Consider the following 27596-nt stretch of genomic DNA (forward strand, 5'->3'; position numbering starts at 1 on the left):
ACCAGGATGTATCAGAAATCTGAACAGGTCTGCAGATTGAGGCATCCCAAACGCAGACAGCATAAAGGCTGCTTCCTGTAAGATGGGTAATAAAGGATGCTAATTTTCCGATCGTAAATAAAACCTACTCTCTCAGCAAATGCAACTTTTGATGAAAAAATACCGCTCAAAGACACACAGACCACTTTTCTGTGTGGTCCACCCAGAATATTCCACCCAGAAATATTACTGTGAGCAAATCAAAGAGAAAAAGGAAGGCACTAAGAAAAATGAAACAAAGAAAATTATTTGATGATTTATGTTACACATCGGAACGATGTCATTTAAGGATAGCGATCATTGTGCACTTTATGTGCGAAGGCTACCCCTAGTATAATTTGGCAACCATTGTTAAGATCTCCTTATTTTTTATATTTCATTTGTTTAATTTTTTTCACCATAAACCAAAGAGGCCAACAGTCACACGTCAAGCACAGGCAACAGTTCATCTAGCTGGCGACAGGTTTGGCAGCCATGAAAACACTGCTCCAGCCAGGAAGTCAGAGAAGCTAGTTTAAGAAGCCAGGCAGACTCACACTGCAGTTGCTGGGCGGCACTAGTAGCTGTGTGACTTCACCAGCATGGACACAAAACCGATGCAAGAGGGTGCCCGCGTACAGGTCCCACAGGCAGACCGAGAAGTCGACGCCACCGGACACCAGGTGTGCAATTTCGTAGCGCGAGTGCACGTGGTTTGGATACAGCAGGCACGTCACTCGACCCGCGTGGCCATGCAGCAGCTGGTGCTGTGGGTGGTCTGCACAGGCAGCCAGCAGAAGAAAAGAGTGGCACAACAACTGCTACACGGACAAGATGGGATTGTTCGTTCCCTCTGGGAGACTGCATAGCACTGGCCCACACACATAAATGAAGGAGTAAGAGATGGCGCGGTATGTTCTGTGTCCAGAATGCATCTGTGGCAGCACTACACACTCTCTCAGCGCTGTTGGCTTTTGGGATCACTGGCTCAGAACTACAAGAAAGCAGCGCTAGTAAGGATAGGCACTGACTAGCAACTCAGTTTTCTTTTTTAAAAATGAAGGAATGGCTTAAAGGGATAATGAAATGGTGCTCACCAGACTTAAGTCAAGCAGATGGGTGATAGGTACTCCCGTCGCTCGTCCCCACCCCTCCCCCCTCCCAAAGAATTTTTTGCAATGTCTTCCCGTCTGTCATGAGATGGGATGCCCTCTCTCCCAATAGTGCCACCATGCACTGAGGGATGCTAGTGAGGCCTTTTCCGTTATATGGCAATATTCAGTGGCTGCTGCTAACCGCTCACAGCGACCACAATCCGCACATGCAGCACATGCGTTGTGGTGCCACACTTTGAAGAGTGCCTGCACCTCTTAACAAAAGTTTCATTCTTGTGTGTGAAACTTAGGCCAAGGAATTGTGGGACAATCCTCGTATATTACAGGACAAAATGCTGGTGTTTTCCCAGTGTCAAGACACATGTTACCAATGCCACGCTGTATGTGCCTAGTTTCTGCCAATGCGTAGAGCATGTGTTAAGAAGGGGTGAAGGCACACTCACATGAGCACACACACACACATAAAAAAGGGCCTCTCCTTACCGTCATGGTGGTGCTTTCCGTAGAGTAGCTGCAGCATGACAGCCTGGGTGGCTGACACCACCACTATGCTGCCATCCTCCCTGCCAACCACCAGGCGCCCTTGCAGGGGAAGGTACACACTGGCAGTGAGCTTCAGTTCTTGGCTCTCTCCAGGCAGCTCCTGCACACGCATGGAATGCACATGTTTTTCGTTTTCCAATGCAATCAGCAACATACACACTACTTGCTAGGAAAGTAAAAAAACAAAATAAAAGTTGCTAGTCCACTTCGTTACATCTATGTCAGATGAACACGACTGTTGGTAGTTCATTGTGACAGAACAGCAACAAAGAAAAAAAGACCATGACTGTTGGTAGTTCATTGTGACAGAACAGCAACGAAGAAAAGAAGACGACAACAAATGTAATGCGATTGTATTGCCGCACTCGTGTCATCATGTTCTTTTCTTCATCCGTGTCTTTTCTGCGCTGCTCGATCACAATCAATCTAGATGCACGAAAACCTTTGCAGTCAAGACCTCAGCACGACCTAGCAATGTTGCACAAGGAAAAACTTTGCTGTACAGCCAAGCACCATCTGGCACTGGGCAACGTAACTTTGCTACCATGCGAGTGACAGTACTGCAGTACTCCTGCAAAAGTTGACACTTCTTCAATGCTCTGTGGTCAAATTTTTCTATTCTGCTATAAAGTCGATCGAAATCAGTTTCCACACACTTGCCTCTTAAAATTACCAAAATGTTGCCCCGACTCATCACATGTTTAATAAAAACTGGACACTTTAAAGGGCTACTGAAGCGGTTTTAGAATTCGATAAGTTTAAGATTGCCGAATGTGTGAAATGTGCTGGTAAAGCCTGCGAAATCATTTTGCTCTAGCATTTCAAATGGTGGCGTAATCACCGAATAAAGTTGTCGTCGGCATTCAGCTTCTCTGAAGTGCACAGTGACGGGCAGAGACCCCGATAATGACGTCACGTATGACGGCGCTACGTTTCCAGCGAAGAAACGGTTATTCCATGGAAGGAAACCGACGCCATAGAAGGCGAAGCTCACGATGCATTGTTTGACGCCATCTGACGACGCACAGCAGCATGCAGGTGTAAGCAGCGGACATCTCAAATTTCGGCAACAATGACGTCACTGCAGAGTTTCCTCGCACTCCTCCAACGTAGTGAGGAGAAGCCTAAACATCGTCACGGTTTTAATAGACAATTATGTCACCATTTTAAATGCTGGCGCAAAAATACTTTGGATGCTTTGTGTAGAAGCTTGATAGATTCGAATTCTTGAATAACCTCGAATTCTCAAAAAACCGTTTCAGCTTCCGTTTAAGAAATGCTCAACTTGTGCCCTCCTGGAGACAATGGAAGAAATATGAATGTTGCCAACACATTTTCAGAGATGGCAATTACATCACTTTGCCCCTTCCAGAAAAAGTGGGCAGCACAACAGTTACAGGCTGCTAACGTAAACTTGCAGCTTTACAGCAGTGGAGTAATACTTAACATCCAATGCAATAAGCTCAGCAAAGATGCAGCGACGAACCATTTTGTCTAGGATGCCCGGTGGTGGAGGCTTCATTTCGTCCCAAGCCTCCTGCAGAGCCAGGCTCAGGAACGGTTCCATTTCTGAGACACAGGCAAGAAAATGATGACAGCACACGGTTAATTTACAGCACATGAAAGCTTCTCCCACTGTGCGTGCTAGGCAATCGCAATGACAAAACTATATACAAGCAAAAAAAAAAAAAATTCAGCAAGGCAGACTTCGAAAAACCAGCGTTTACTATACTGAATGCTTGCTTTACCCTACAAATATACAGTTACACTTCCAACTACACTGCCAGTATTGCAGACAAACTATGGCATTAATTAAACAGCAGTAATGAAGAAACAAATGAAAAAAGCTTATGCATTTCATATTATTCACTCTAGATACAATGATAAAAATATTCAGGCACTGTGGATGTCCCTTGCCAAAGGGGGTCCTAATATGAAAAGAGAAGGTTTGGATTAGGTTTGGTTTATGAAAAATTAACGTCCCAAAGGGACTCAGGCTGTGAGGGACGCCGTAGTGAAGGGCTCTGGAAATTCCGACCACCTGGGGTTCTTTAACGAGCACTGACACCGCACAGTTACACTGGCCTCTTGAATTTCGGCTCCATCGAAATTCGACCGCTGCAGCTGGGGCGGAACCCACGTCTTTCGGGTCAGCAGCCGGACACCAAGAGAAGGCTTCGTACGAATTCACATGTGGTACCACCAGGAGTTACGTTAGTTTACACCATTTCAAAACAGCTTGTAGTCTTCTTAACCCTTTCACTGTCACGGACGTACCGGTACGTTTTTGCGCTTTCCCCCCACAGTGTCACTGACGTACCGGTACGTTCTCTATCGTGCGTTCAAAATTTCGCGCTTGAGCGCAAAGCTGACGTTCTTGGACTAGATGCGCCATCTGTTGAATCTTCCTACAAGTTCATATTTTCGCCCCTTACTGTTTTGGTACTTGTATTGAAGAGTACGGAGCGACTGCCATCCCACCCCTCCCTCTTTGCTGAGTGGCGCGTTCGCCAGATCATGACGCGCGCGTGTGGTTATGGGTCCAAGGGTTGTTCTGCCATCTGCCGCTGTTTTGCAGGTTTTTATTTTTCTTCTGTCGGCGTGTGAGCTACGGCGCTTCAAGTTCAAGGGCGCGCCCCGTTGCCACTCCGAGAGTCAGAGACTGACACATGACTCGATCGCTGCTTTCGCTCTCTCGTGCACCGTCGCTTGCGGCTGGAAGCAGCAAATGCAAAGCCCCTCAACTTTGTTTTAGCCTTTTTCCATCTCCCTCTCTCATCTTTATTACACAGCGTCCCATTTCTCTCCGTTTTGCGGGCCACTGAAAGCACACCCCCGCTGCGCGCGGTTACTTTCGGATATGGCTGAATGCGTGGGACCTTCCTCTGCGCATTGGAGCGGTGGCTCTTCAGATTCTAAATACGAGCCGAGCTCGGATTGGGACTCTGACAGTGTCTCATCCGAGGAAGAGGCGAGTTCCGCATCGTCAGATTCTGACGCTGAAACGGCGGGACCATCATCCCGGAAGTGTGCGACACTGGGGGTGCGTCACGGGCAGAAACACCTGACAGCGAAAGGGTTAAAAGCCTAAAACTGATTCATTAAGTCAGCATGTAAAGTGTGCGATACCTGTATCCAATGACACTGCATTTCTCTGTACTGAAGTCAAGCTCTACACTGATGTCAATAGGCTGTGTGCATTGATGATGTTGACAGGAAATGTTTTTAGAAACAGGTTTCTCCCATAACATCTGGACTCATATATCCCTGGCAGTCCTCATACCGATCCTGGCGCAGTTGTTCAGCGGTTAAGCGGTGCGCCACTGTCCTGCGATGGGATGGCAGGCGCTGCCACCGGTGGGAATTTTGTGACCAAAGTTGTCCCAAGCAACCTCGTGTGACCAATGTTTAATTTAACCGCCACCTACCAGGCTGCATGAGAGCATCATCTTTTATAGGTACCATTGAGCGTCAACACACACAAAAGGGCTTTCCCTCAATGGGGCAAGTAAGGCTTATGCCTAAATAAAGGACAGCGCACATCCCCAATCTGCAGCATCCAATGTCACAACAAGGTCTCTATAAGATTAAGATGTGAAAAAAGTGCTCACATGCAGAGTCATGCCATAACTTCTCACAATGCAGTAGGCTGCAGGAGAACAGTGACAATCATATTTGAGGTAACAAAAGAAAAACTCACGAACAACCGCATTTGCCTCCTGGCGCATGCGGGCTACATCAGAAGCAGCTACGTCCACAACATTCCATAGAACTACGCGGCCGTTTGAGTCTCCTCGCAGCAGCACTTTGTGAAAGCCACCTCGTGTGCCCAGAAAGTAGCCCATGGCAGGGGGGCACACAAGCCTCTGTAATGAAACACAGCACACAAGTAATGACTGTCACAATGCAATAGCATACGTTAGTCAACAATACTGCAGCAGTATCACCCACAGGCAAAGTGCAGGAAGCTCCCAAAGAACAAGGGATGCCCTGCATGTGCGTAACTAAACTGTTTCCTTGATTTGCCAGTTCAAAAGAATTACCACCACTTTAGGCAACTGCCAGGTACCTGCCTTCTGGTCAGCACACCACCAACCATTCTCCCAGAAGAATGTTAGATGCACTACCTTAAGCTCCCAATAAGTGGTAAGAATCTCACAACAGAGCGCCTTTGCACAGAAAGACACCTCCCCGACAGTGGTGCAACTCAACACCCTCATCTTTGTCATTAACAGTTTTATCAAGCAGCAAGCGTCTCTCCAAAGCACTGGTGGCAAAAGAAAATCCAGTTTGCATGGTACTTTGGCATGCACCAGGAAAGCTGAACAGATGATGTGTACCATTTTAAGAGAAAAGAAGAGGAGATGTAGTCATTCAGCCCTTGTGACACATCCCTTCCACAAACGGAGCGCTTAGGTTCAATGCCAAGTACTGCAATGTTTAACCATGCAACGCTTTAGCTTGTAATAGACCCTTCACAAGAATGTTCAGCCCACTCCACACCAATGCTCTGTGCACGAGTAATGGTCACAGAGCCAATTTTTAATGCAGCAAACACAGGTGTTGTCCATGTGTAGTGGATGACGACATGGTAGAAGGAAAAGATGTTGCTAGCAACAGGATCTGCCATAGAAACCTGAAGCATCTGAGCTGCGGCTTTTACAACGCGGATGACAACATGGTTCCCGCATAAAAAAAAGCAAATCTCAGACAATCCTAGCTAGACGTAGTAATGCAAATGAGTGAGGAATAAGGAAGAGACTTGCCTCGTCATTGGGAACGCCTAGCACGCAGAACAGGAAAGCGTTTTCTTCGGACCTGGGCCCAGTTCGGAACTCCTTGCTGTCGGCAATGGCACTGAGGCCAGCACAAGCAATGAGGCAAGCTTTATAGTAGTCTGCAGGTGACAAGCACAGCTTTTGTCAAACCCCCGGAGCCACTGTGCCAGTTAGCGGGCAAAGATAATTTTGGGATGACCAGCCAGGCGCACTGACGACAGCCACTGACTTTAACAAGCAAAAAACTGCTTTGAGTATTCAGTGATGACACTTCAACTTGCTGCTTGATGCTGGTCAAGAAAGCAGCAGGCTTGCTGGCTCCTGAAGTTTGACAATTTTTTAAACAATACACGAACTGTGAGAGCAGCCTCAGCTGTGCCATTCAAAAACCTAATCGAATTAACAGCATGAATGTTCAAAGCTGTTCTCACAGGTCCCGGTTGTTTGGAAATGTGAAGCAGATAAAGCACAAATTACTAGAAAACACAAAAACGCACATGCATTTTACTCAACAAGCTCAGCTATGACATCAAAAACTGGTAGCCGGACATGAGTCTGTGTTACTGAAACCTCAAGGCATCTTTAACAGTGCCAGGTTATGAGCAAGTATTAACTAAAAGGAAAAGCAAACATGCTCGAGCACTTGCAAATGCCTATGTACATACCATGCTAGACTCAGTACAGGCCTTCTATTCGAAGCAGTGCAATATGTTTTGTCAACAGCTTTTACAACAACATCCACCCTGTCTGAAAGAGTGTTTTTTTTTTCAATTAAAAAGATTGGAAATTCTTGTAATTCTTGATATGGAAGGTGTTTACGGAAGAGCTAGTTTAGTGCAGTGCCGCACATTAAAAAATTCACAGGGACATCTAAGTCCATTATGTGCTGTCAATCCAATAATATAAGCAGCTGTTGACGCCTTTACTGGATGTGGCATTCCTTCCTGTCTGGTGATGTCACTTCCCTTCATTCAGCCAATGAAAAAGCTCCCATGTGGTGACGTCACTTCCCTTCAGCCGATGGGAACGCTCCCGTCTGGTGATGTCACTTCCCTTCAGCCGATGGGAACGCTCCCGTCTGGTGACGTCACTTCCCTTCAGCCGATGGGAACGCTCCCGTCTGGTGACGTCACTTCCCTTCAGCCGATGGGAACGCTCCCGTCTGGTGATGTCACTTCCCTTCAGCCGATGGGAACGCTCACGTCTGGTGACGTCACTTCCCTTCAGCCGATGGGAACGCTCCCGTCTGGTGACGTCACTTCCCTTCAGCCGATGAGAACGCTCCCGTCTGGTGACGTCACTTCCCTTCAGCCGATGGGAACGCTCCCGTCTGGTGACGTCACTTCCCTTCAGCCGATGGGAACACTCCCGTCTGGTGACGTCACTTTCCTTCAGCCGATGGGAACGCTCCCGTCTGGTGACGTCACTTCCCTTCAGCCGATGGGAACGCTTCCGTCTGGTGACGTCACTTCCCTTCAGCCGATGGGAACGCTCCCGTCTGGTGATGTCACTTCCCTTCAGCCAATGGGAACGCTCCCGTCTGGTGACGTCACTTCCCTTCAGCCAATGGGAATGATTCAGTCTTGTAACGCCACTTCCCTCCAGCCAATGGACGAATTTTATGACCGAGAGATTTTGGCCCCATGGGGTTTCTAATGATTAAAAGAGCAATACTATTTACCACTGAACCTTCAATACACAACAAAATGTAATGCATTTTTTATACAACTTGGTACAAGCTTACTAAATTACACGCATGAGTATTGCGAGTGAGCGCTGCACCAGGTTACTCCAGTGATAATGCAATCTGAACCCAGCCCTCGTTTTGTGTAAAAAGCTTTCTTTCTTGAAATCTTGCTTCAGCCCTATGAGATACAAGGGGGTGGACTCAGTGTTGCTTGCTCAAACTGAGGAATTACTAAATTAGAAAAAAAAAAAAAAATCTTCACACAGTTTGCAAGAAGGAACGAATTTCAAAAGCATCACCTTTCAGGCAGGGTGCAGAGAACTTGCAAAACCCGAGCCGTAAAAGTCACTACTGCACAACAGCTAGGAAGGGTTGGAGGCAAACTTGCTCAAAACAGCAAGCAGAGTGCATTCTGGGCAGGCGAAGAAGTTTCTGTGCATGCGCGTGGCACTCAAAATGGCAAACAGGAAGCACAGCAACTGGGGTGCAGGGCGTGAGCGGAGGGGACAGTGTTGTCTATACCAACCTAATTGCTTTTCCCTTCAGTTTGCTGTTTGGAGAGAGGAGACAAGGCGAGGTTGGCTTCTCATTTCCTTTTTCTTCATTTTTTTTTTTTTCACACGAAAAAAAGCATTCCACAACACTCGCAACTGTGTTGCCCATTGGTAAAACTGCTCAGCGTAGAGCGAAAATACACTACTGCACAGGAATGCAAATTTCATCAATTTTATAACCTTCCTTCCCTGATACAAAAGTGCATATTCTAAAGAGCAGCATCAATTAAAGTAGTCTATGGCCTGCTTTCAGCTTACAAGGCTGCATTCAATAGATACGCAAGCAGTTTTCATGTAAAAAAATGTGTCACAGCACACTGAGCTATCTTTTAATTCATTTGCATTTGCATATCTGCAACTGTACTGACACAAGCCAGCCAGTGCTGCCAAACCTATGCTTCTTTCTCTGTTAGCACTGTAGTTTGGTCGACATATAAAAAAAGATGCAACGAATGTGTAGATTGTTATGAAAGCCCAAGATCTGTTAGCCCAAAGGCCACACAAGAACATCACCATGAGATAGAAATGATAGAAGGGTTATAACCAACTCAATCATGGGCACCATCTTTCATTAGTGCACTCCTGAGCAACTTGCATGCCTTGTCAAGAACATGTAGTCGAACACATCAAGTACTCAGAACTCCAGGCATTCTACACAGGATGTTATAAACGGGATGGATATCCAGCACTTTAGCAGACCTACTAAATAAAGTAGCAAAAACCTGCTCACCCTTCAATAATGTTTCAGCCTAAATACTTTCACAGCACTGTTTTTTTTCTTTAAGTGTTATTGCAGTTGACATTTCCAACCTTGCAGTGAACTAGAATACACATATATGTGTAACAAAGTTAGTTTAGGAGTGTACAAGCCTCAGAATTATCAGTTACTTTTGATAAGACCATTATTTTTTACCTAATCTAACTGCTGTACCAGTACACCAAAATAATGCAAATATATACAAAGTAAATAAAAGTGCCGCTCCTCAGTGCTTGACATAGTTGCACCAGCATAAAAGTCAACTTGAGCAACTTTCCGTCCACAGTGCTACACTAGTGCAGCTATACGACAATATCAGCACGACAAATCTTTGTGAATCTTATGGCTTTCTTTTAATGTTGGTCCAAATATATCAGATGAGGTTATAAACTAGAAACTACACTTGATTCGAATTTCGAGTTTGGTTCAAAAATTAATTCTGACTAATTTATGGCCTGCCCCCTTTTGCCCGAGTACCACAGGTTGCAAAAAAAAAAAATTGATGACCACAATGACAGCCAAGTTTTGTTAAAGAAATAGCGAAAAAGAAAATCAACTAACCTCAACAAAACTAAAACGCAGAGATAACAAATGTATAATGTTTAGAAACCGGAAACTAGGGTACACTACTCCAAGAAGTAGCAACACAACTAGAATAGTCCTTTCATAGTACACATGGGTAAAGCACACGTTTCAGCATAAACATTTTCCCTAGAGGCAGAAAGATTACCTGAGCAAGCAGCAAAGTGTAAGGTCGCACAAGCAGCGAGATGGCAGAATTAGCTTCAGATGTGTCATGTTAAATAAACGTAGACCAGACTTTTGAATTTTGATCTGATCAAAGTTCTGATTTCAGATAATCAGATTTCAACATAAGGCCTCCTATATAACATTTGACTTAATCTTGATATAAATGCAACAAAACTCTGAGGTGGTCAAATATTGGAAACATGTACATGGGTTTCCCATAACCATGGTTGGTTTATGGGGTTTAACGTCCCAAAGCGACTCAGGCTATGAGAGATGCCATAGTGAAGGGCTCCGGAAATTTCGGCCACCTGGGGTTCTTTAACACGGTCACATTCTCCTTAACTATGCTCAGCAACTGCAATGTGTAATAATACCACTTGCTTGTGCTCATACTTGGCACGGTACAGCCACCAGTGTCACGTAAAGCTGGGGACAGGCCTGCACATGAACCCCGTGTGCAATACGTGGGCTTAATCAAACCGAATGCATACTATGTAGCGTTTTACACACTTCCCAATACTGACCATTGGTGAGAAAGCTTGCGTGGAAGAAAATCAACTACGGGTTAACAGCAGGAAGCAAAGAACTCACTTGGCTGGCAGCTGGTAAAGGTAACCTCGACCCTTGTCGCTCCAGACACACACACGATCTGCGGAGATGAAGTCTCCGCCCATCCACCGCTCACCGGGCCGGTTGTCCGTCGAGCAAAGCAGCGAAAAGTCGTATGCATCGTAGATCTGGCCACAGCAGGAAATAGGTAGCACAATATCATTCACAGACTCATAGACAGTCCATCCTCCCCGCATATAGCGATACAAAATGATGCACCAGCTATACATATCCAAAACTAGCCCAGCTGTCTCACGAGAAAATGGCCTAGAATATTGTCACGACCAGAGGAGCCGTGAAGGTAAGCGTCAAGAAGAACCCAAGACTGGGAGCCTTCTTTTAATTATAGAGCCAGCTTCCATGACACCGAACAGAACAAGCGCGCCGCGAGAGCCCACCGCCGCTTCGTCGTCGTCTTCGATTCAGCGTGGAGGCTGCGCGGCGCGTTAGGCGTGTGGCAATATACTGAACAGAAATTACATGCCTCATGCACAAACAGGAGAAGCATAGGCATCTCAGTTCATTAAGATACAGGTGCCAGTGACAACACAAACACACACACACACAAAAAGTTTTGTGCTGTGAGAGAAAAAAAGAAACAGCAAAGTCCTACATCCTAGTTAAGCTAACCCAGTCCACAAATATTCTACATGTTATGCTTCTGACTGAAGTAGCAGGCCGAAAAGTAGCTCTCCGCTTGCACATCATGTGAAATTAAGAGTGAAATTAAGTGATAAGAGTAGTACCGCTGCTGCTCCCGAAATGCTTCACGAGTCCCTAACTCGTGTTACTCCAGGGCATGTGAAACAGCAAGGATACCTGGCTTTGGATGTGAACAGCACAAATGATCTTACATGCCAGAACTTTGCAGTCACCACGAGCACTGTGCGCTGGTTATAGGCGCAGCAAGCCAGGCACAATGCATTCAGGCACTTCAGGGTCTTGGACTCGCTCTCGTACAGTGGGTCGGAACTCTGCATTAAGGGTAATGGCAAACATCACAAGCAGCACTTGCATTGCTTCTGCAGTCAAATAACTCACAGGCTGCACATTTCATACAAGGCCAGCGGAGTTTTCATTTTGAAACGTAACTACAAGGCTCTATGTGCTAGACACGTCACTGCACACAACTCAGAGTTCACAGAAAATGGTACGTTGTACAAGGTCAAACTACATGCAGAATGGTATTACCAGCCATGGTACTACCCCCCCCCCTCGAGCCCCATCAAGTCTGTGACGAACCTTCATATCCTCAGGTGACAAGGTCCACACCTTGGCCATGCCGCAAGAGGACAAGGCTACGACGACGTCATCTGCGCAAGGCATGGTCAAATGTGATTTCAGCAGCCTTCAAGCCCAGTGTTCTGTGAAGGACAACACTACAACACAATACAATTAAGCAATGATGCTCTCACTGATCAGCAGCTGATTCACTTCCTACTATAGAGCAATTCATTTCAAACTATTATTACTAATGTAAAGAGGAAGATGAGCAGTGGCAGCCGCCGCTCCGCTAGCGCGCGGCACGAGATCGCTGGCTGGATGACCGAAGCTCGGACCGGCATTTTGGCTATCTGTCGCTAAGTTCCTTTCCCCGGAAATCCTGCTACAATTTGGTGGAGGTGCGGGGTAAAGTAAGAGAATTAGTAGCAAGAGAACATGATTCGGCGCATCGTTCGGGATCGAGCAAAGAGTCGACGGGCTGAATGTGGCCAAGGCATTCGCCACGGAGAAATATGCAGGGGCTCAAAAAAGGGTTCGAGATCGGGATGAGGCTGCAGCCGTCTTGAACAGTGAGCAGAGTGAATGGCAGAGGCAGACCGTGTCGAGAGATGAAGACGTCGGATGGTGTAAAGACGACAGCGCCGTCAGATGCGGTGAGGCAGGAGACAGGGACAGGAACAGATGAGCACGGAGGAATCTCGATGTCGTCAGCCACAGACAGTTTGCCCCACGAAGATGACGTATCAGGCGAGGTAGCACTGCACGGAAGAAGTTCGAGCTCGGCACGAGCGCAGTCGATGAAGGCCTCATGTTGGGAAAGAAAGTCCCAACCTAAAATAATGTCATGCGAGCACGATGAGAGAACGACGAATTCAACAGTATATAAGGAACCGTAAATGATGACCCTGGCTGTGCAGGCGGCTAAAGGCGAGATGCGCTGCGCATTAGCTGTATGAAGCGAAAATCCGGATAACGGCGTCGTCACTTTGCGAAGTTTTTGGCACAGTTTCTCATTCATCACAGAAACAGCAGCGCCAGTATCAACAAGCGCCAAGGCGGTGTGGCCCTCCACAGAAACGTCGAGCACATTCGCTGGGGACAAACGAGGCCTTGAACTTGTCGCCGAATACGCAGTTCTTGCCTCGGGAACTGCGGCAACTAGTTTTCCTGGCGCATAGGGGAATGAGGACGCAGTGGCGAAACAGAACGGCGCCGCGGGGATGGCGAACGGCGGCGAGAATACGGGCGGCGATCGGAGGCATCAAGCTGTTCGGCGGCCGACGGACGTGGCGGGGGCTGTGGTGCCGCGTAGACGTAGGTTCTGGGGTCATCCACGGGTGGTGGCACACGGCATCGGCACAGGCGCTCAACGTGGCCAGGGACACCACATGCATAGCAAATAGGACGGTTGTCACGGGTGCGCCAAGGGTTGACACGAGCTGGAGGTGGTCGGGTTGGAAAGGCAGGCGGCGGCGTCGGAGGATAATACGGGACAAACGGCTCGGCTCTTGGTTTTCGGACGGCGTCGGCGTATGTGAGCGGCGCTGCAGCGGGAACCGGCGGACGAACAGGTGGTAGCGCTTCGGTCACTTGCTCGCGAATCACCGTTTGTAGGGTCGGATCCAGGTTGGAGGGAGGCCCCTGCACGCCGTGAAGAAGTGACAGCTGTCGAGCCACCTCCTCACGTACAAAGTCTTTTATCTGGTCAAGCAGTGAGCTGTGGGAGGTTGTCACGGCGAGGCTGGAAAGCGAGTCAGGCTGCACGGAAGGTGGTAGCACCAGAATGCGCTGCCTGCGGAGCTCATCGTAGCTCTGACACAGGTTGAACACTTCGGCAACGGTGGTAGGGTTCCGGGCGATAAGCATCTGAAATGCTTCCGTTTCGATGCCTTTCAGGACATGCTTAATCCGGTCCGCCTCGGTCATAGACGAGTCCACCCTTGAACAGAGGTTGATGACATCCTCGATATAACTCGTGAACGATTCTCCGTGTAGCTGGGCTCTCACTCGCAGGCGCTGTTCAGCGCGCAGCTTGCGTACTGCAGGGCGCCCAAAGATGTCAGAAAAGGCTCTTTTGAAGGCAGACCAGGCGGTAAAGTCTGATTCATGGTTCCTGTGCCATAGGCTGGCCACGTCCGAGAGGTAAAACACCACGTTGTTCAGTTTCATGGCGTCGTCCCATCGGTTGTGGCCGCTTACCCGCTCGTAGGAGGCAAGCCAATCCTCCACGTCGTGATCATCGGACCCGGTAAAAATGGCTGAGTTCCCCAAGCCGTCGACTCAGAAGGAACTTCGCAGCTTTCTCGGCCTGTGTTCTTATTTCCGACGTTTCGTCCGAAATTTTGCCTCTATCATCGCACCACTTACGAAACTTCTTCGGGGCGCCAACAACCTGTCCGATTGGTCACCTGACTGCGACGACGCCTTCATCACCTTACGCCGGCTGCTCACAGCGCCTCCCATTTTACGCCACTTCGACCCCACTGCTCCCACTGAAATTCACACCGATGCCAGTGGCGTTGGCCTCGGCGCTGTCCTTACGCAACGTAAACCCGGATTTCCCGAGTATGTCGTTGCCTACGCGAGCCGTGCACTGACAAAAGCGGAATCCAACTACTCAGTAACCGAGAAGGAATGCTTGGCGATTGTTTGGGCGATCGGAAAGTTTCGCCCTTACGTTTATGGCCGCCCTTTCGATATCGTCACGGACCATCATTCCCTGTGCTGGCTGGCCTCCTTGAAAGACCCTACAGGCCGCCTCGCTCGCTGGGCCCTACGCCTACAGGAGTATGATATCCGTGTCATCTATCGCTCCGGCCGAAAACATAACGACGCCGACGCATTGTCCCGCTCTCCACTGCCGCCAGACGTTGTCTGCCACTCGCCAACCGGTTGCGCTTCGCTGTCGTTTTCAACAGATACCATGGGCAGCGAGCAAAATAAGGACCCCTGGATATCTTCGCTTGTACGTTTTCTCTCAAATTCTTCGGCGGCACCCGTGCCTCGTGCCCTCCGCCGCCAGGCTGCTCACTTCGCCATTCGTGATGGTCTATTGTACCGCCGCAACTACGTCCCTACCGGCAGGAAGTGGTTGCTTGTCGTCCCTGCCTATCTACGGTCGACATTCTGCGCCCTGTTTCACAACGACCCGCAGTCTGCTCATGCCGGCGCCTTTAAAACATACACGCGACTCCGTCTCCGCTATTATTGGCGCGGTATGTCCACCTACGTCCGCAAATACGTCCGCTCGTGCCCTGACTGTCAACGTCGCAAGCCGGCTCCTCACCACTCAGTCGGCCAGATGCAGCCTCTCCCTTGCCCTTTCCGTCCTTTTGACAGAGTTGGAATTGACCTCTACGGCCCCCTTCCTTACACTGCTGCTGGCAACCGCTGGGTTATTGTAGCCGTCGACCACCTCACGCGTTACGCTGAAACCGCGGCTCTTCCTGCTGCTACGGCACCACACGTTGCCTCTTTCATCTTGCATCACTTCATTCTTCGCCATGGAGCGCCCCGAGAACTGCTGAGCGACCGTGGGCGCGTTTTTCTGTCCGAGGTCGTGGAATCTCTTCTCAAACAGTGTAAGATCACTCACCATACCGCCACAGCCTACCATCCTCAGACTAACGGTTTGACGGAACGGTTTAACCGCACCTTGGGCGATATGCTGTCGATGTACGTGTCTTCCGACCACTCCGACTGGGACAGGATCCTGCCGTTCATCACCTACGCCTACAACACCGCCACGCAGACCACCACCGGCTTCTCGCCATTTTTTCTCCTCTACGGGCGCGAACCTTCCTCACCACTCGACACAGTACTTCCTTACCGGCCCGACGTGTCCAAGTGCACCACTCTTTCGGAGGCGTCCAAGCATGCCGAGGAGTGCCGTCAGCTCGCTCGGTCGTTAACATCCGGCGAGCAGGGGCGTCAAAAATTCCGTTTCGACACAAGCCACACTGATGACAGTTTTCTACCCGGCTCTCTCGTCTGGTTTCACGTGCCGTCTACCTCACCTGGCCTTTCGTCCAAACTTCTCCCCAAGTACCACGGACCTTACCGCATCGTAGAGCGCACTTCCCCGGTTAACTACATTGTCGACCCAGTGACACCCTCCACGGATCAACGCCGACGCAGCCGCGAGACTGTTCATGTGTCACGCCTGAAGCCGTACTATGACCCGTGTGTGTTGTCGTCTCCCTGACTCGCCAGGATGGCTTCGCCTTCAGCCCGGGGGTGATTGTAAAGAGGAAGATGAGCAGCGGCAGCCGCCGCTCCGCTAGCGCGCGGCGCGAGATCGCTGGCTGGATGACCGAAGCTCGGACCGGCATTTTGGCTATCTGTCGCTAAGTTCCTTTCCCCGGAAATCCTGCTACACTAATTACAAATTAAATGTTTTTCTTGTTCATTATCTGTTCTGCTGCTTTTTGTAAGCATGAAATTCGTGATTTTTCTTCACTTTGCCACTCCTGTTTCTTTCTTGCATTTCCCATCCTTTCGGAAATTTTCCTCTACAAGTAACCTGAGCTTAAGGGGAGATGCGGGTCTTGAAATGAAAATTTTTATTCTTTAAGAAATCGTAATGAAATTGGGTAAACGTGCATTTCTTCTTCCTGTTTTCAAAAATATAATTAGTTTCAGTATATCTCAGTTATTTTCCATGTTATACGAAAGTAACTGAAGCCTAATTACCTAAATTATTACAGGTTATTAAAACACTTTCTTTCAACATTTTTTGGTTTCTTAGATATGGAGCCCTAGCCAAAGAACTGCCATGCAGAGCTATGCTAACTATATTGTTCCTGAGGTACATCATCATATAAAAAATGTTCAGTTATGTCCAAGCACCATAACATAATGTCCAAGAACCATAACATTATGGTTCACAAAATTTGTACTGTTCGACTCAGCCAAAAAAAAAAAAAATAACATAGCTCGCAGTTTAGCTCTCTGTGAATTCAACTGTATAAGATTAAATCAAATTGCACAATAAGAACATAATAAAAATTCCCGTAAGGCTAGTAAAGTTGGCAAAAAACACACAGCTAAGAAAATTGCAGTTGAAGTGTGTGCGCCAGCCATTCAGAGGTTGTTGTAGAGGCCTCAAAAAACAGCAAAATACGGACGTTCCAAAGAAAATGTCACAGCAGTGAGTAATAACAAGATGTGGGGATGGGGCCCAGTTTTTAAACAAAACCAACACGGCAGCCATCGGGGACGGGATGGTGGTTAGCGACGGGCACAAAGTTGTGCCGCATTTTGCTTCGAAATCACCATTTTTGCTCTTCAAAGGTGTGAAATATACAGCTTTTTAGTAATTGGAGGTCGAATTAGGCCTTGAAATGCATTAGGCAAGTATTTTAGAGTGTATAGATCCTATATATGCCATTTTTGCAAAATCAAAACTTTCGCATTCTTTGATCAAGACCACCATCTCCCCTTAAAAATAAAATGTACAAACAGACAAAACTCACCATTTCGCTTAGGGGTCCTAATAACGTGCATGGCACTGATCCAGTCTGAGGCAACACGTGACACTAACTGAAAGGCCACTGTCAGGGTCATGGTGTCAAGGACAACAATGTCTGCATAGTAGCCGTTGCAGAACAGGTGAGATATTTCACCCCCTGAAAGGATGTGTGACTGAAAAGAGTCAAACACAATGGTGCAGTTTAGGATCTAGTCCAGAAATAAATTTCTTACGAACAGCAAGTGATGATCTGTTGCACCGAAAAAATCCACCGACTTTGAAGGACTAGAACTTAGAAAATTAAAAAAAAAAAAGCATCTTAGGCCTCTTGGGCATAACATATTTACTCGCGTAATGAAACCACTTTTTTCCAAAGTCGAAATTTCATATATGTCTGCCCGCTCACCCGCTTGCCGGCCCTTCTGTATATCCATTTGTCTGTCTCCCAGCCAATCTGTCCATTCACCCATTCATCATGAAAAAAAGCATGCAGTCAGCTGCATTTGTGTTGCCAATGTTAACCATCGTTCACTTCGAAAAGTGTTCGCTGTCTAACGGTGTGATAAAGCGAACATGCCAAACATCGGTCCTGGAGGTCAGGCACACATTTTTTATGCAAGGTTAAAAAAACCCACAGGATAGTAATGAGTGTACAATGTGAACATTTAATCATTAGCTGTGGTGTGAGGAGGTAACATAGATAACAGGGAAAGCAAGGCTGGTTGGTGGTTTGAACTCGTAAGCATAATGTAACTGCGCGAACGCCAAGGTTTGGTTTATGGTTTATGGGGGTTTAAACGTGCACTGAAGAGGAATCTGAACTCGTCTTTTTGCTGCGGGAACTCGATCTACCCATTCCTAGCATTCTTAGAAACAGTGACTTATTGCCCTGTGTGGCCGATTTCCCCAATTAAGTCGAATTAACGTCCGGCTCCTGCCTTTTTTTTTAATTCTGCCTCGTACAGTGGGCGGAGTCGACCAACGCGTGGAGCGCCTTTCACCCAGTCCCGTGGAGGCTTTGCTTTCGCTTTATTTTGTTTTTTAGGTTTCCGTGAATAAATAGTTTCATTCGCAGATAATATAGCCGCAAAATAAGCTCACAGAAATAAAAATACGTGTGGACTATTTGCTTCTACGGACTACTACGTATTACTCCGCAGATGGCAAAGCGGCAAGCTGCCACGGGACTGGGTGAAAGGCACTCCACGCATTGGTCGACTCCGCCCACCGTACAGGGGAGAATTAAAAAAAAAAAGCGGGAGCCAGATGTTAATTTGATTTAATTAGGGAAATCGGTCACACAGGGCAATAAATTGAAGTTTCTAAGAATGCTCGGAACGTGCAGATTGAGTTCCCGCGGCAAAAAGACGAGTTCAGATTCCTCTTCACTGCACCTTTAATGTCCCAAAGCGACTCAGGCTATGAAGGACGGCATAGTGAAGGGCTCCGGAAATTTCGACCACCTGGGGTTCTTTAACGTGCACTGACATCACGCAGTACACGAGCCTCTAGCATTTCGCCTCCATCAAAATTTGACCGCCGCGGCCGGGATGTGAACGACAAGGGATGAAGAAAGAAACAGACAGGTTGGAATACAGAACTTGAAGTTCTGCGCTTCGTACTGTGTGTTTCTTTCATCGCCCCTTGTCACTCACGCAGCTACTTTATGCATACAAGGGTTAGAAGGGTTAGGCATTTTTGCTTCCTCCACACCATTTCAGTGTAGAGGATGTTTTGCAGCTTTCTGGTTTAAAGTGCTACTCTCCTCTCCGATGCTCGAGCGCTCGCCGGCTTTCCTAGCATACACTGGCACAGCTGAGCCAAGTTCGCTGAGTGCGCCACCCCCACAGTAGCTCTCATCGAAAGGTAAACCCACCGTAATGCTATCGACACTAAGGAAAGCTAATGCTTTAAAAAAGAAAGTAAATTTCAACAACAAAAGTGAGGGATGGGTTCATTACTAGAGTGAAGCTGGTATGTCTACTTATTTCTGAGGCCCGCTTACATTATCAGCGACGAAAGAACCACGAACAAGACAAGTGAAACATGAACCGCGAAATGAGAAGATCTAAGAAGGACGGAAGGTATCAATACTAGCACAGGCTGACTTGAATTAGAAGGTGCGAAGGCTGTCCTTTAGAAGTGCTAACCAATCTCGCTTGTATGTGCTTTCCAGGAACTAGTATGTCCATGTTTTCGTGTTGGCATTGCACTCTTGTTCGCGTTTCGTTTGTTGCTGATAGTACACACTATGACTACAAAAAATAATTATTTTAAAAAAATAAAATTTAAGGTAGCAAAAAAAGTAAAGCAAACTTACAGCAATATATTTTGACGCACATGTCTAAAGGCTGCACAAGTCTCCATAATTTGTTTTCATTTGTCACATGAACAATTAAAAAATTACAGAGGGTTTCAATAAATGACATGGAAAATTAATCTATCTGTTTTTTTTTCTTAGCTGCTGGTGGATATAAAATAGTACAAATCATTGAACAGCACAACAATAAATGACAAAACGCAAACACAAAGTCAAGTGAACATAAGCCTAGCACTTTAACTACAGTCTCAGAAATCAAACAATACAAAGTAGCTCCATCCAGATATGCAACAAAACCTTAAGAAAACAATGTTTAAAGTATATGAAATGAACAGCTGTCAACGAATGAAATTCAATGTTGTGAGCACACTGCCTGCAGTAAATTCTGCACTGTGGATCAGTGTACATGCTTCAGGATGCACCCAAAAATGTCAGTAACAAAGATACCTCAACAAAGATACCCCCAACAAAGATACCCCCAACAAAGATACCCCCAACAAAGATACCCCCACAAAGATACCCCCACAAAGATACCCCAACAAAGATACCCCCACAAAGATACCCCAACAAAGATACCCCAACAAAGATACCCCCACAAAGATACCCCCACAAAGATACCCCAACAAAGATACCCCAACAAAGATACCCCAACAAAGATACCCCAACAAAGATACCTCAACAAAGATACCCCGAGTAAGCACTGCAGAGTGCCAAATATACATCTAGGGATACAGAGTCCGCATATTGCATTTTCTTTGTGGATTACTGCATATCAGTGACAAAAGTAAAATGCAGTGATCACTGAATATTTCATACAATACACATTTCCTTACTACTATGAGAGCAGCATACCATAAACTGAATTATTTGAATGAACCCCCCCCCTCCCCCCCCTCTTTTATACTGCACCAAGGAGTGCATACTGCCAGTTAGCCTTCATAAAAAATGCACAACTGATTGCTGTACATGCGAAAAAACGATACAAAGATTGGTTTGGTTAATGGGTTTAATGTCTCAAAGCAACCCAGGCTTTGAGGGATGCTGTAGTGGAGGACTCCAGATAATTTCGGCCACCTAGGGTTCTTTAACATGCACTGACATTGCATAGCACACGGGCATCTAGCATTTCGCCTCCATCAAAATGCGATCGCCGCGGCCAGGATCGAACTCGTGCCTTTCGCAACAAAGAATCCTTTAAACATACTATTTCGAGGAAGCAGCACAGTCGACTCTGAAAAGTTGGGATTTTTAAAGTAAAAAAGTCTTGGTCGGAGATGTCTCACTGTTTTCTATACTAGACAGGCAATTCTGCCGAAACGCTTAGTCTTCAGTATATTTTAATTACCTGGGCCAGACTGATGTCTGACCACTGCTACTGGCATCTACGGTACCCTTACCAAATATTTGCATCTACTGAGCATTTACAAAAAGTACAAAGCAGCAGTTTAAAATGTGGGCCCCACCTGCATGCGTGTGTGAACATAGGGAAGTTTGGTGTTCTCCAGGCACCTGCCGTCCGTCAAGTCCCAGAGAGACATTTCACTGCACAAGGAGAAGAACACATCACATGCACCGAACAGCATGCGAAGTTACGATGTTACCTGAAGAAGTCTAACTTGAAAATAGGAGCATGCACACAGCTACTCTAATAATGAAGTTAAAGACAGTTATGCATCATATGGCCAAATTTCAAAATTAAAACCTGACAGCTTTAACCCTTCCTTTAACTTTAACCTTGAATATTACAAGAATACCTACCTTTCCATGCTGCTTAAAGAGCTCCACACTGCATTTCTATGATTTCGAAATCTAATTTCCACAATATACTTCGGCTGAAAAAATTTTTAGCCTACTGTGTTTTGCTGCATATGCCTACAAAATAAAGCTCACTAGGCAGCAAAGAATTCCATGAAAGAGTAGCACAGATAGAATGTTTCTTAAAGAGACACTGCAGAACTTTCATTCTCAAAAAAATAGATTTTACGGCTCTTTCTAGTTATACTGATGCTTGCCTGGCAGCCAAATTCACATTTAGTCATGCCTCATTAACGTGGACACTTCTGCTTTCGTTTGGCATGGTCTGGTTTATGGGCCTTCACGTCCCAAAGCGACTGAAGCTATGAGGGATGCCGCAGTGGAAGGTTTCGGAAAATTCCGACCATCTGGGGTTCTTTAATGCGTATTGGCATCGCTCAGTACACGAGTCTCTAGCATTTCGCCTCCATCAAAATGCGACCACTACGGCCGGTATCAAACCTGTGTGTTTTGGGTCAGCAGTAGTTTATAGACACTTTCGCTCCTGAGGAAAACTGTGCATAAAGCGAGTGCTTGATAATAACAAATGGCAAACAAATCAATATTGAAAAAAAAAAAAAAATGCATCTGTATTTCATTTTATGGCCTTTTTGTAGCTCATAAAAGCTCAGTTTTCAGAGAAAGTAACGCCCTTCTTGTTAGAATGCGGTAATCTATCGATGCTGACCAGCTTAAACACACACTGAGGACGACCACATATTCCCCCTTTTAGCATGACCAGCATAAATTTAAATATCTATTTAAGAAAACATCTCACCATGAATGTCTGGCCAGCTTAATAATTTGAAGCTTCATGTAGTCACTTTTTTTTTACTTATCATGGGCAAGGTACGAAAAATTGGTTGCAGAATGTCATCCAAGTAAAACACCCTTCCTCAACAGAAGCAACTTATAGGGTGCCAGGGTCTATGACAGTGACTACACTGTCATGTGATCATTTTTATGACTATACTTTCACTTCTTTGTCTAGTACGATGCCTCACTGAAACTAAGGAAAACCGCTGGTGTCCCCTTGTTTCACACAGAATATTCTGACACATTCGACTTGTTCGACTTCCGATAGTGGCTTTGCAGGTGAGAAGATTAGTCCTCTAGTCATGCTCAATGTCCTGCGATAGCAAGAACAGAGCGCACTGAAAATGACATGATTAACGTGGCTAGTTCAAGAACATGTTCTTCCTTGTAACGTCATGTTCCCTTGAGAAAAGAGCATCTACGCACCCTGCCTCGGAGGAGCTGACGAGCAAGGAGCCATCCCCAGAGGGCGACGCACTGGCAAGACACAGCACTGGACCAGTGTGCCCAAACAGCATGCTGCGTGGCACAATCTGCAAGCACCAACACAGTACAGCTCTTGAGCAAACCAGGTAATACAAACAGGACACAGCTGCACAGCAAACCAGGACCTTCCTCCAGTTAATCTCACCATATTTCCTCCTCCCCGCTCTCTCTCCTCTCTCAAAGTTCTGAATGAAACATTTCTTTTTAAATACTGAAATCACGGCCCACCAGTTACCGAGCATTTTAAGCATATTCCTGAAGAAAGCATTGTCTTGCAAGTAGAGTCTGCATTTCCCTTTTTTTTTTTTCACCTTTTATGCTAAGCCAGCAATCTAGAGTATTGCGTAGAGTAATGTAAAGTAGGCGTTGTGTTTGTAAACAGCTCCTCACATTTGCAGGCTCCCTCAACCTGAGATCAAATATGGATTTCTGAATGAAAAAATCAATACACACAGCACAAAATGGTCAACTTCTCGGTATTTAAAATATAATCTCAAGTAAAGACTCTGAGGATTCAATTAAAACTTAGGCAGTAGAAAATCTATACGCTCACTTGTGGTGCTAACAAGCCATCACTTGTGATGCTAAGTGATGTTAGCAAGCCATGATGGGGTAACTTCTGATTGTGCACACTAAACCTGGTCACATATATAGTGCAAAATAAGCATAAATCAGCCACCACCCTTATAGCAGCATAAGCATGCGACTGTCTGAGTCAGATCATCTCAGAAAGACAGTCCCTAAAATGAATGTGACCTCAATACTGTAACTACATGACCACAGCAGACGTGATGCACCAGGCACAACCACAGCATGCGCTACCATGGTAAGGGTTTCCAAAGCTTTCAGCACAGCTTTCAAGAACAAGACTCACCCCCCTGCCCCCCAAGCCCCTTATTTTTTTTCCAGTTTTCAGACAGCTCTGAGTTCCGTGTCCTCAGTGAAAGCAGGAGGAAACGCACCTTTGCACCATCCACTATATCCCAGACACATATCTGCCCATCGTTGCAGCCCGTGACAATCATCTTCTGGTCCTTTGTGATGAATACGGATGACATGCAGTGCGTGGGGGCAATCTTGCCCCACAGTGTCATGGGGACCACCAGCTGGCTGGAGATGGTCATCTTGGTGCCGTGCTGGGCAGTGGTCTCACTGCACACTCTGCGTAGGAGTCACCAAAGCTGGTGATCAATTTGTGACAGCAGCAATCAGCCTGGCTTGGCACTCATATAACTTTCACACTGTTAGTCTTATGGAGTGATTACCGATATCTCATTTACAACTGGTTCCCTGAACATCAAGAAGCAACGGCCTAATGTTACAAAGTCAGGCTGGATGCACAGCTTGTGTGCACACATATAACTTCAGAAGCAGTATCTTTAGCATAGGTACTCCATGACGGTATGGGAGGTTTAACGTCCAAAGCTGCATACAGGCTATGAGAGATGCTGTAGTAGAGAGCTCTGGATTACTGTAGTTACTCGTATAATGAATGCAGCTTTTTTCCCCAAAAGAACACTGAAAATTTGGGGGTGCATTCATTATGTACGGTAATATTCAGAAAAAAATTTGAAGTGGTAAAAATGGGACAAAAACTGGGCTGGTTGGATAAAACCAAGCGTATAACTTGCATAGCAGCCTATAATGCTGTATAAAGGTACAACAACAACTACAGTTCGCTCTAGCACACCTCTCAACAGCGCGAAGCCCAACAGCAAAAAGTTTCTTAAGTCCTGAATATGGCAGACCAAAGAGAAAAATCCGTTGAGACTATCCGTGGTTTCTTCCTTGAATTTCTTGCAGAAATTTCTTATTGGCTGTTCGTCTCGTAGGGAGAGTTATGGTTTGGTTGGTGACTCAAGCTATGAGGGATGCCGTAGTGGAAGGCTCTAGATAATTACAACTGCCTGGGCTCTTTAGCGTACACTAACGTCAAACAGCACACACACCTCTAGCATTTCATCTCCACTGAAATGCGACCAACAAGAAATAAGCCTTTTGGGTCAGCAGTCGAGCACTATAACCGCTGATCCACCGCGGCAGCTTGGAGAGATATACTAGTTTTGACACTTAACAGATGGCTTAACTTAACAGCAATAAAAAAAAAGGGTACATGCAGCAGACTGTGTTCCCAATAAATGGTGTGCATTGGTTATGCGAGAGAAAAAAGTTGCACATTTTGCAGCCAAAGTAGGTGCTGCGTCCATTACGCGAGCATATTCTTTACGAAAATAAATATGATAATTTCGACAACCCATGGTTCTTCAACATGCACTTATGTCACACAGCAAACAAGTGTTTTTGTATTTTGCTTCTACCAAAATGCATACACTGCATCCAAATTCACTCCTGAATCCTCGGGCACTGAATGGCGCAGCTACTAAGCCACTGCGGACGGTAAAAAGCATTCACAAAAAACATACTAGCATTAACTTAATTCTGCATTAGAAAGTGCAGAGGCACCAGACTCATAAGAGAAGGATCACCTGACAAGGACACCAACATGAACCATGTTTACATGGTACACAGTGTGATGCTGATAACATTCTTCAATGTTTGACAGAGGTCACTGACACAAGATACTGGTTAGCTTTTGACAGCTTGTATTAAATCCTAGCATGTCCGTGATGCATCAGGAATTAGTGAGCTGATGTGATAACCAGTTCTGATAACCAGAGCACCAGGTAACACCCAAATGCACTACACATGGCGCCCGTGACAGCTGAAACCTAAACTGACTTTCACAAATGATAAAGATTATCAGTCATGAAACCAAGCAAGATAACTCAGTCAATGGCCAATCAGTGAAGAAAAATGTGAAAATAATTAAAATTAAATACTCCAGAAAGAATCCTCAAACTTCAGGCTAAGCTTAGAAGGGTGAGAGCACAGTAGTACACGAGTGTGCGTGATGCTTTCCTCTCAAAATGGCTCGGATGACACATGTGTAGAAAACTGATATGTAATGCAAGTCACTAACTTAACCCGCTTTTTCTTTTCATTCAAAAATTCTGACACAAAGGCATAAAAGTAAAGCAGCTCTGAAATGTTATATGCGATCAAAAGAGGGGGCGGGGCAATCTTGGTATAAAACAAGCATACAAGAGGAACTGAGCCTGCAGTCACAATCTCACACGATCGGTCTGGTGCGCTAACACAGTGCGCTGCGGTACGCTGCTCGAGCATAAAAATAGCCTCCGTTCACACATCGAGGGGCTATGTACTGTATATACGGTACTACGCATCTGAAACAGAGTGTGGACGTTTATTTCGCAGTCATATTGAGAGAATAGGCGCAGTACTACACGCAGGGTCGTAATCATCGTCGGTACGACTGCAGCTGTGTGCAGGTATCAACACTGTACGCTCCAAAAAGGAGATGGACTGAAGCGATTACAGAAAAGAAATAATGAGATTAAACATAACAAATCTCACAAAGCTTTAAATGGAATTTACTGCGCAGCTCGGACCATCGTAGAGGCGCTGTGGGCAGGTGAGCATTGCAAGTTCATATGGCATTAGTTCTTATAAGCTAGAGAGCGGTATGAAGCTAAACATTGAACGAAAACTCTCACCAGACGTTTAGGAAGTAGCAGTCATCCTCAAAAAGATACGCTGATCCAAACGCGGGGAGCACTGGAGCAGCGTTGCCAGCAGCTGTCAGCTCGCGAGAAGTCACGCGCCACGTTTGTCGTTCATTATTGACGTTTTTTTTCGCGGCGACCGTGCCTAAACATTTGATCATTCTTTTTGTCTTAGCTACAGAGCAACTCCTAGAGACAGGCTGCTGTCAGACGCTCGGAATCACAAAAACAGGTCTTTTGAGCGCTCCAAATTCTCCTCTGAAAATCGCGGGAATATTTAAATATTTATTGCAGATAAAGGATGCTAAAGCAACACTCACTCCAAAGGAGTGCAGGGCCTGGAGGAGGCTTCAGGTCAACAGATTCTTTCCCTACTTTATACTACACGATGAAGACACTGGGGAGCCTGAGCTCTGCAGTAGCTGCCACAGAATCACTTCGCAAAATCACCTAATTTGGGAGTGTCAGGATTCTCCTGGAGCTAAATCACAAATCATCCCAGACCTTGCCACCTGGGAAGCGCTGATCCGAAGCCACGACCCGGATCAGCAAAGACTCATCATCCGTCAGGCGGAGACAGCTTACCACAAGACTCTCTCCGCGGTCTCCGGTGCTGAGAGCCGGCTGGGAGGCGCCCCCATTCTAATTGCTGCGCCCCGACCGTGAGGCCCCGTGATGACGGAAATAAAGTTCAGTCATTATGCTAAAGCAACTCAGGAAACATATCTGGCCGGCGGAAAACGCCACGTAGGCGCTTTATTAGCGGCACATTACGCTACGAAAAGCTGCTGAACGTACAAAACTTTGAGAGGATTGTATCTGGGCGATATCGAGACAGCAAAAATTCTTTCAGGGCGACCTCGCTCGTAAAACTTCTGTGAAGTCATCGAACCTGAGGTGACCTAGCTGCAGTTATGGACTTACAATCTCCGACGTTGGTTTGGCGACCAGTGGTGCAGTACTGGCGGAATCTTCATGATACTCTACATGCACACACTATATCACCCTCTTTGTCTTGAATTCACTGACTTTACTGTAGCGCAGCCTCAGCGTTGCGTGTGACGAAGGCTCGTACGTCTTTCCTCGGGGAA

General features: G+C 46.4%; 1 protein-coding gene across 4 annotated transcripts in view; it reads right to left on the reverse strand.

Moving 5' to 3' along the window:
• Positions 1-26628, reverse strand: part of Rbcn-3B (WD repeat-containing protein Rbcn-3B) — a 98449-nt gene extending 71821 nt beyond the window's left edge. For 2 of the 4 annotated variants that reach the window (XM_089548423.1, XM_089548426.1), the window contains exons 1-14: positions 26497-26628; positions 23884-24082; positions 22862-22968; positions 21289-21367; positions 17510-17678; positions 12054-12124; positions 11666-11785; positions 10794-10939; positions 8668-8691; positions 6443-6533; positions 5377-5542; positions 3163-3245; positions 1617-1776; positions 576-796 (exon numbers count right to left, since the gene is read on the reverse strand). In XM_089548423.1, coding sequence (XP_089404549.1) covers positions 576-796; positions 1617-1776; positions 3163-3245; positions 5377-5542; positions 6443-6533; positions 8668-8691; positions 10794-10939; positions 11666-11785; positions 12054-12124; positions 17510-17678; positions 21289-21367; positions 22862-22968; positions 23884-24045 — 1599 coding nt within the window. In that variant the 5' untranslated portion in view covers positions 24046-24082; positions 26497-26628. Of the gene's footprint in view, positions 1-575; positions 797-1616; positions 1777-3162; positions 3246-5376; positions 5543-6442; positions 6574-8667; positions 8692-10793; positions 10940-11665; positions 11792-12053; positions 12125-17509; positions 17679-21288; positions 21368-22861; positions 22969-23883; positions 24083-26496 lie in introns of those variants that run through there. The other 2 variants (XM_089548424.1, XM_089548425.1) reach the window with 2 other exon arrangements.
• Between the last annotated feature and the right edge of the window lie 968 nt (positions 26629-27596).

The sequence above is a fragment of the Amblyomma mixtum genome, chromosome 6 (assembly GCF_055824585.1).
Source record: "Amblyomma mixtum isolate Tamu chromosome 6, ASM5582458v1, whole genome shotgun sequence".
In the NCBI taxonomy this organism is placed as follows: domain Eukaryota; kingdom Metazoa; phylum Arthropoda; class Arachnida; order Ixodida; family Ixodidae; genus Amblyomma; species Amblyomma mixtum.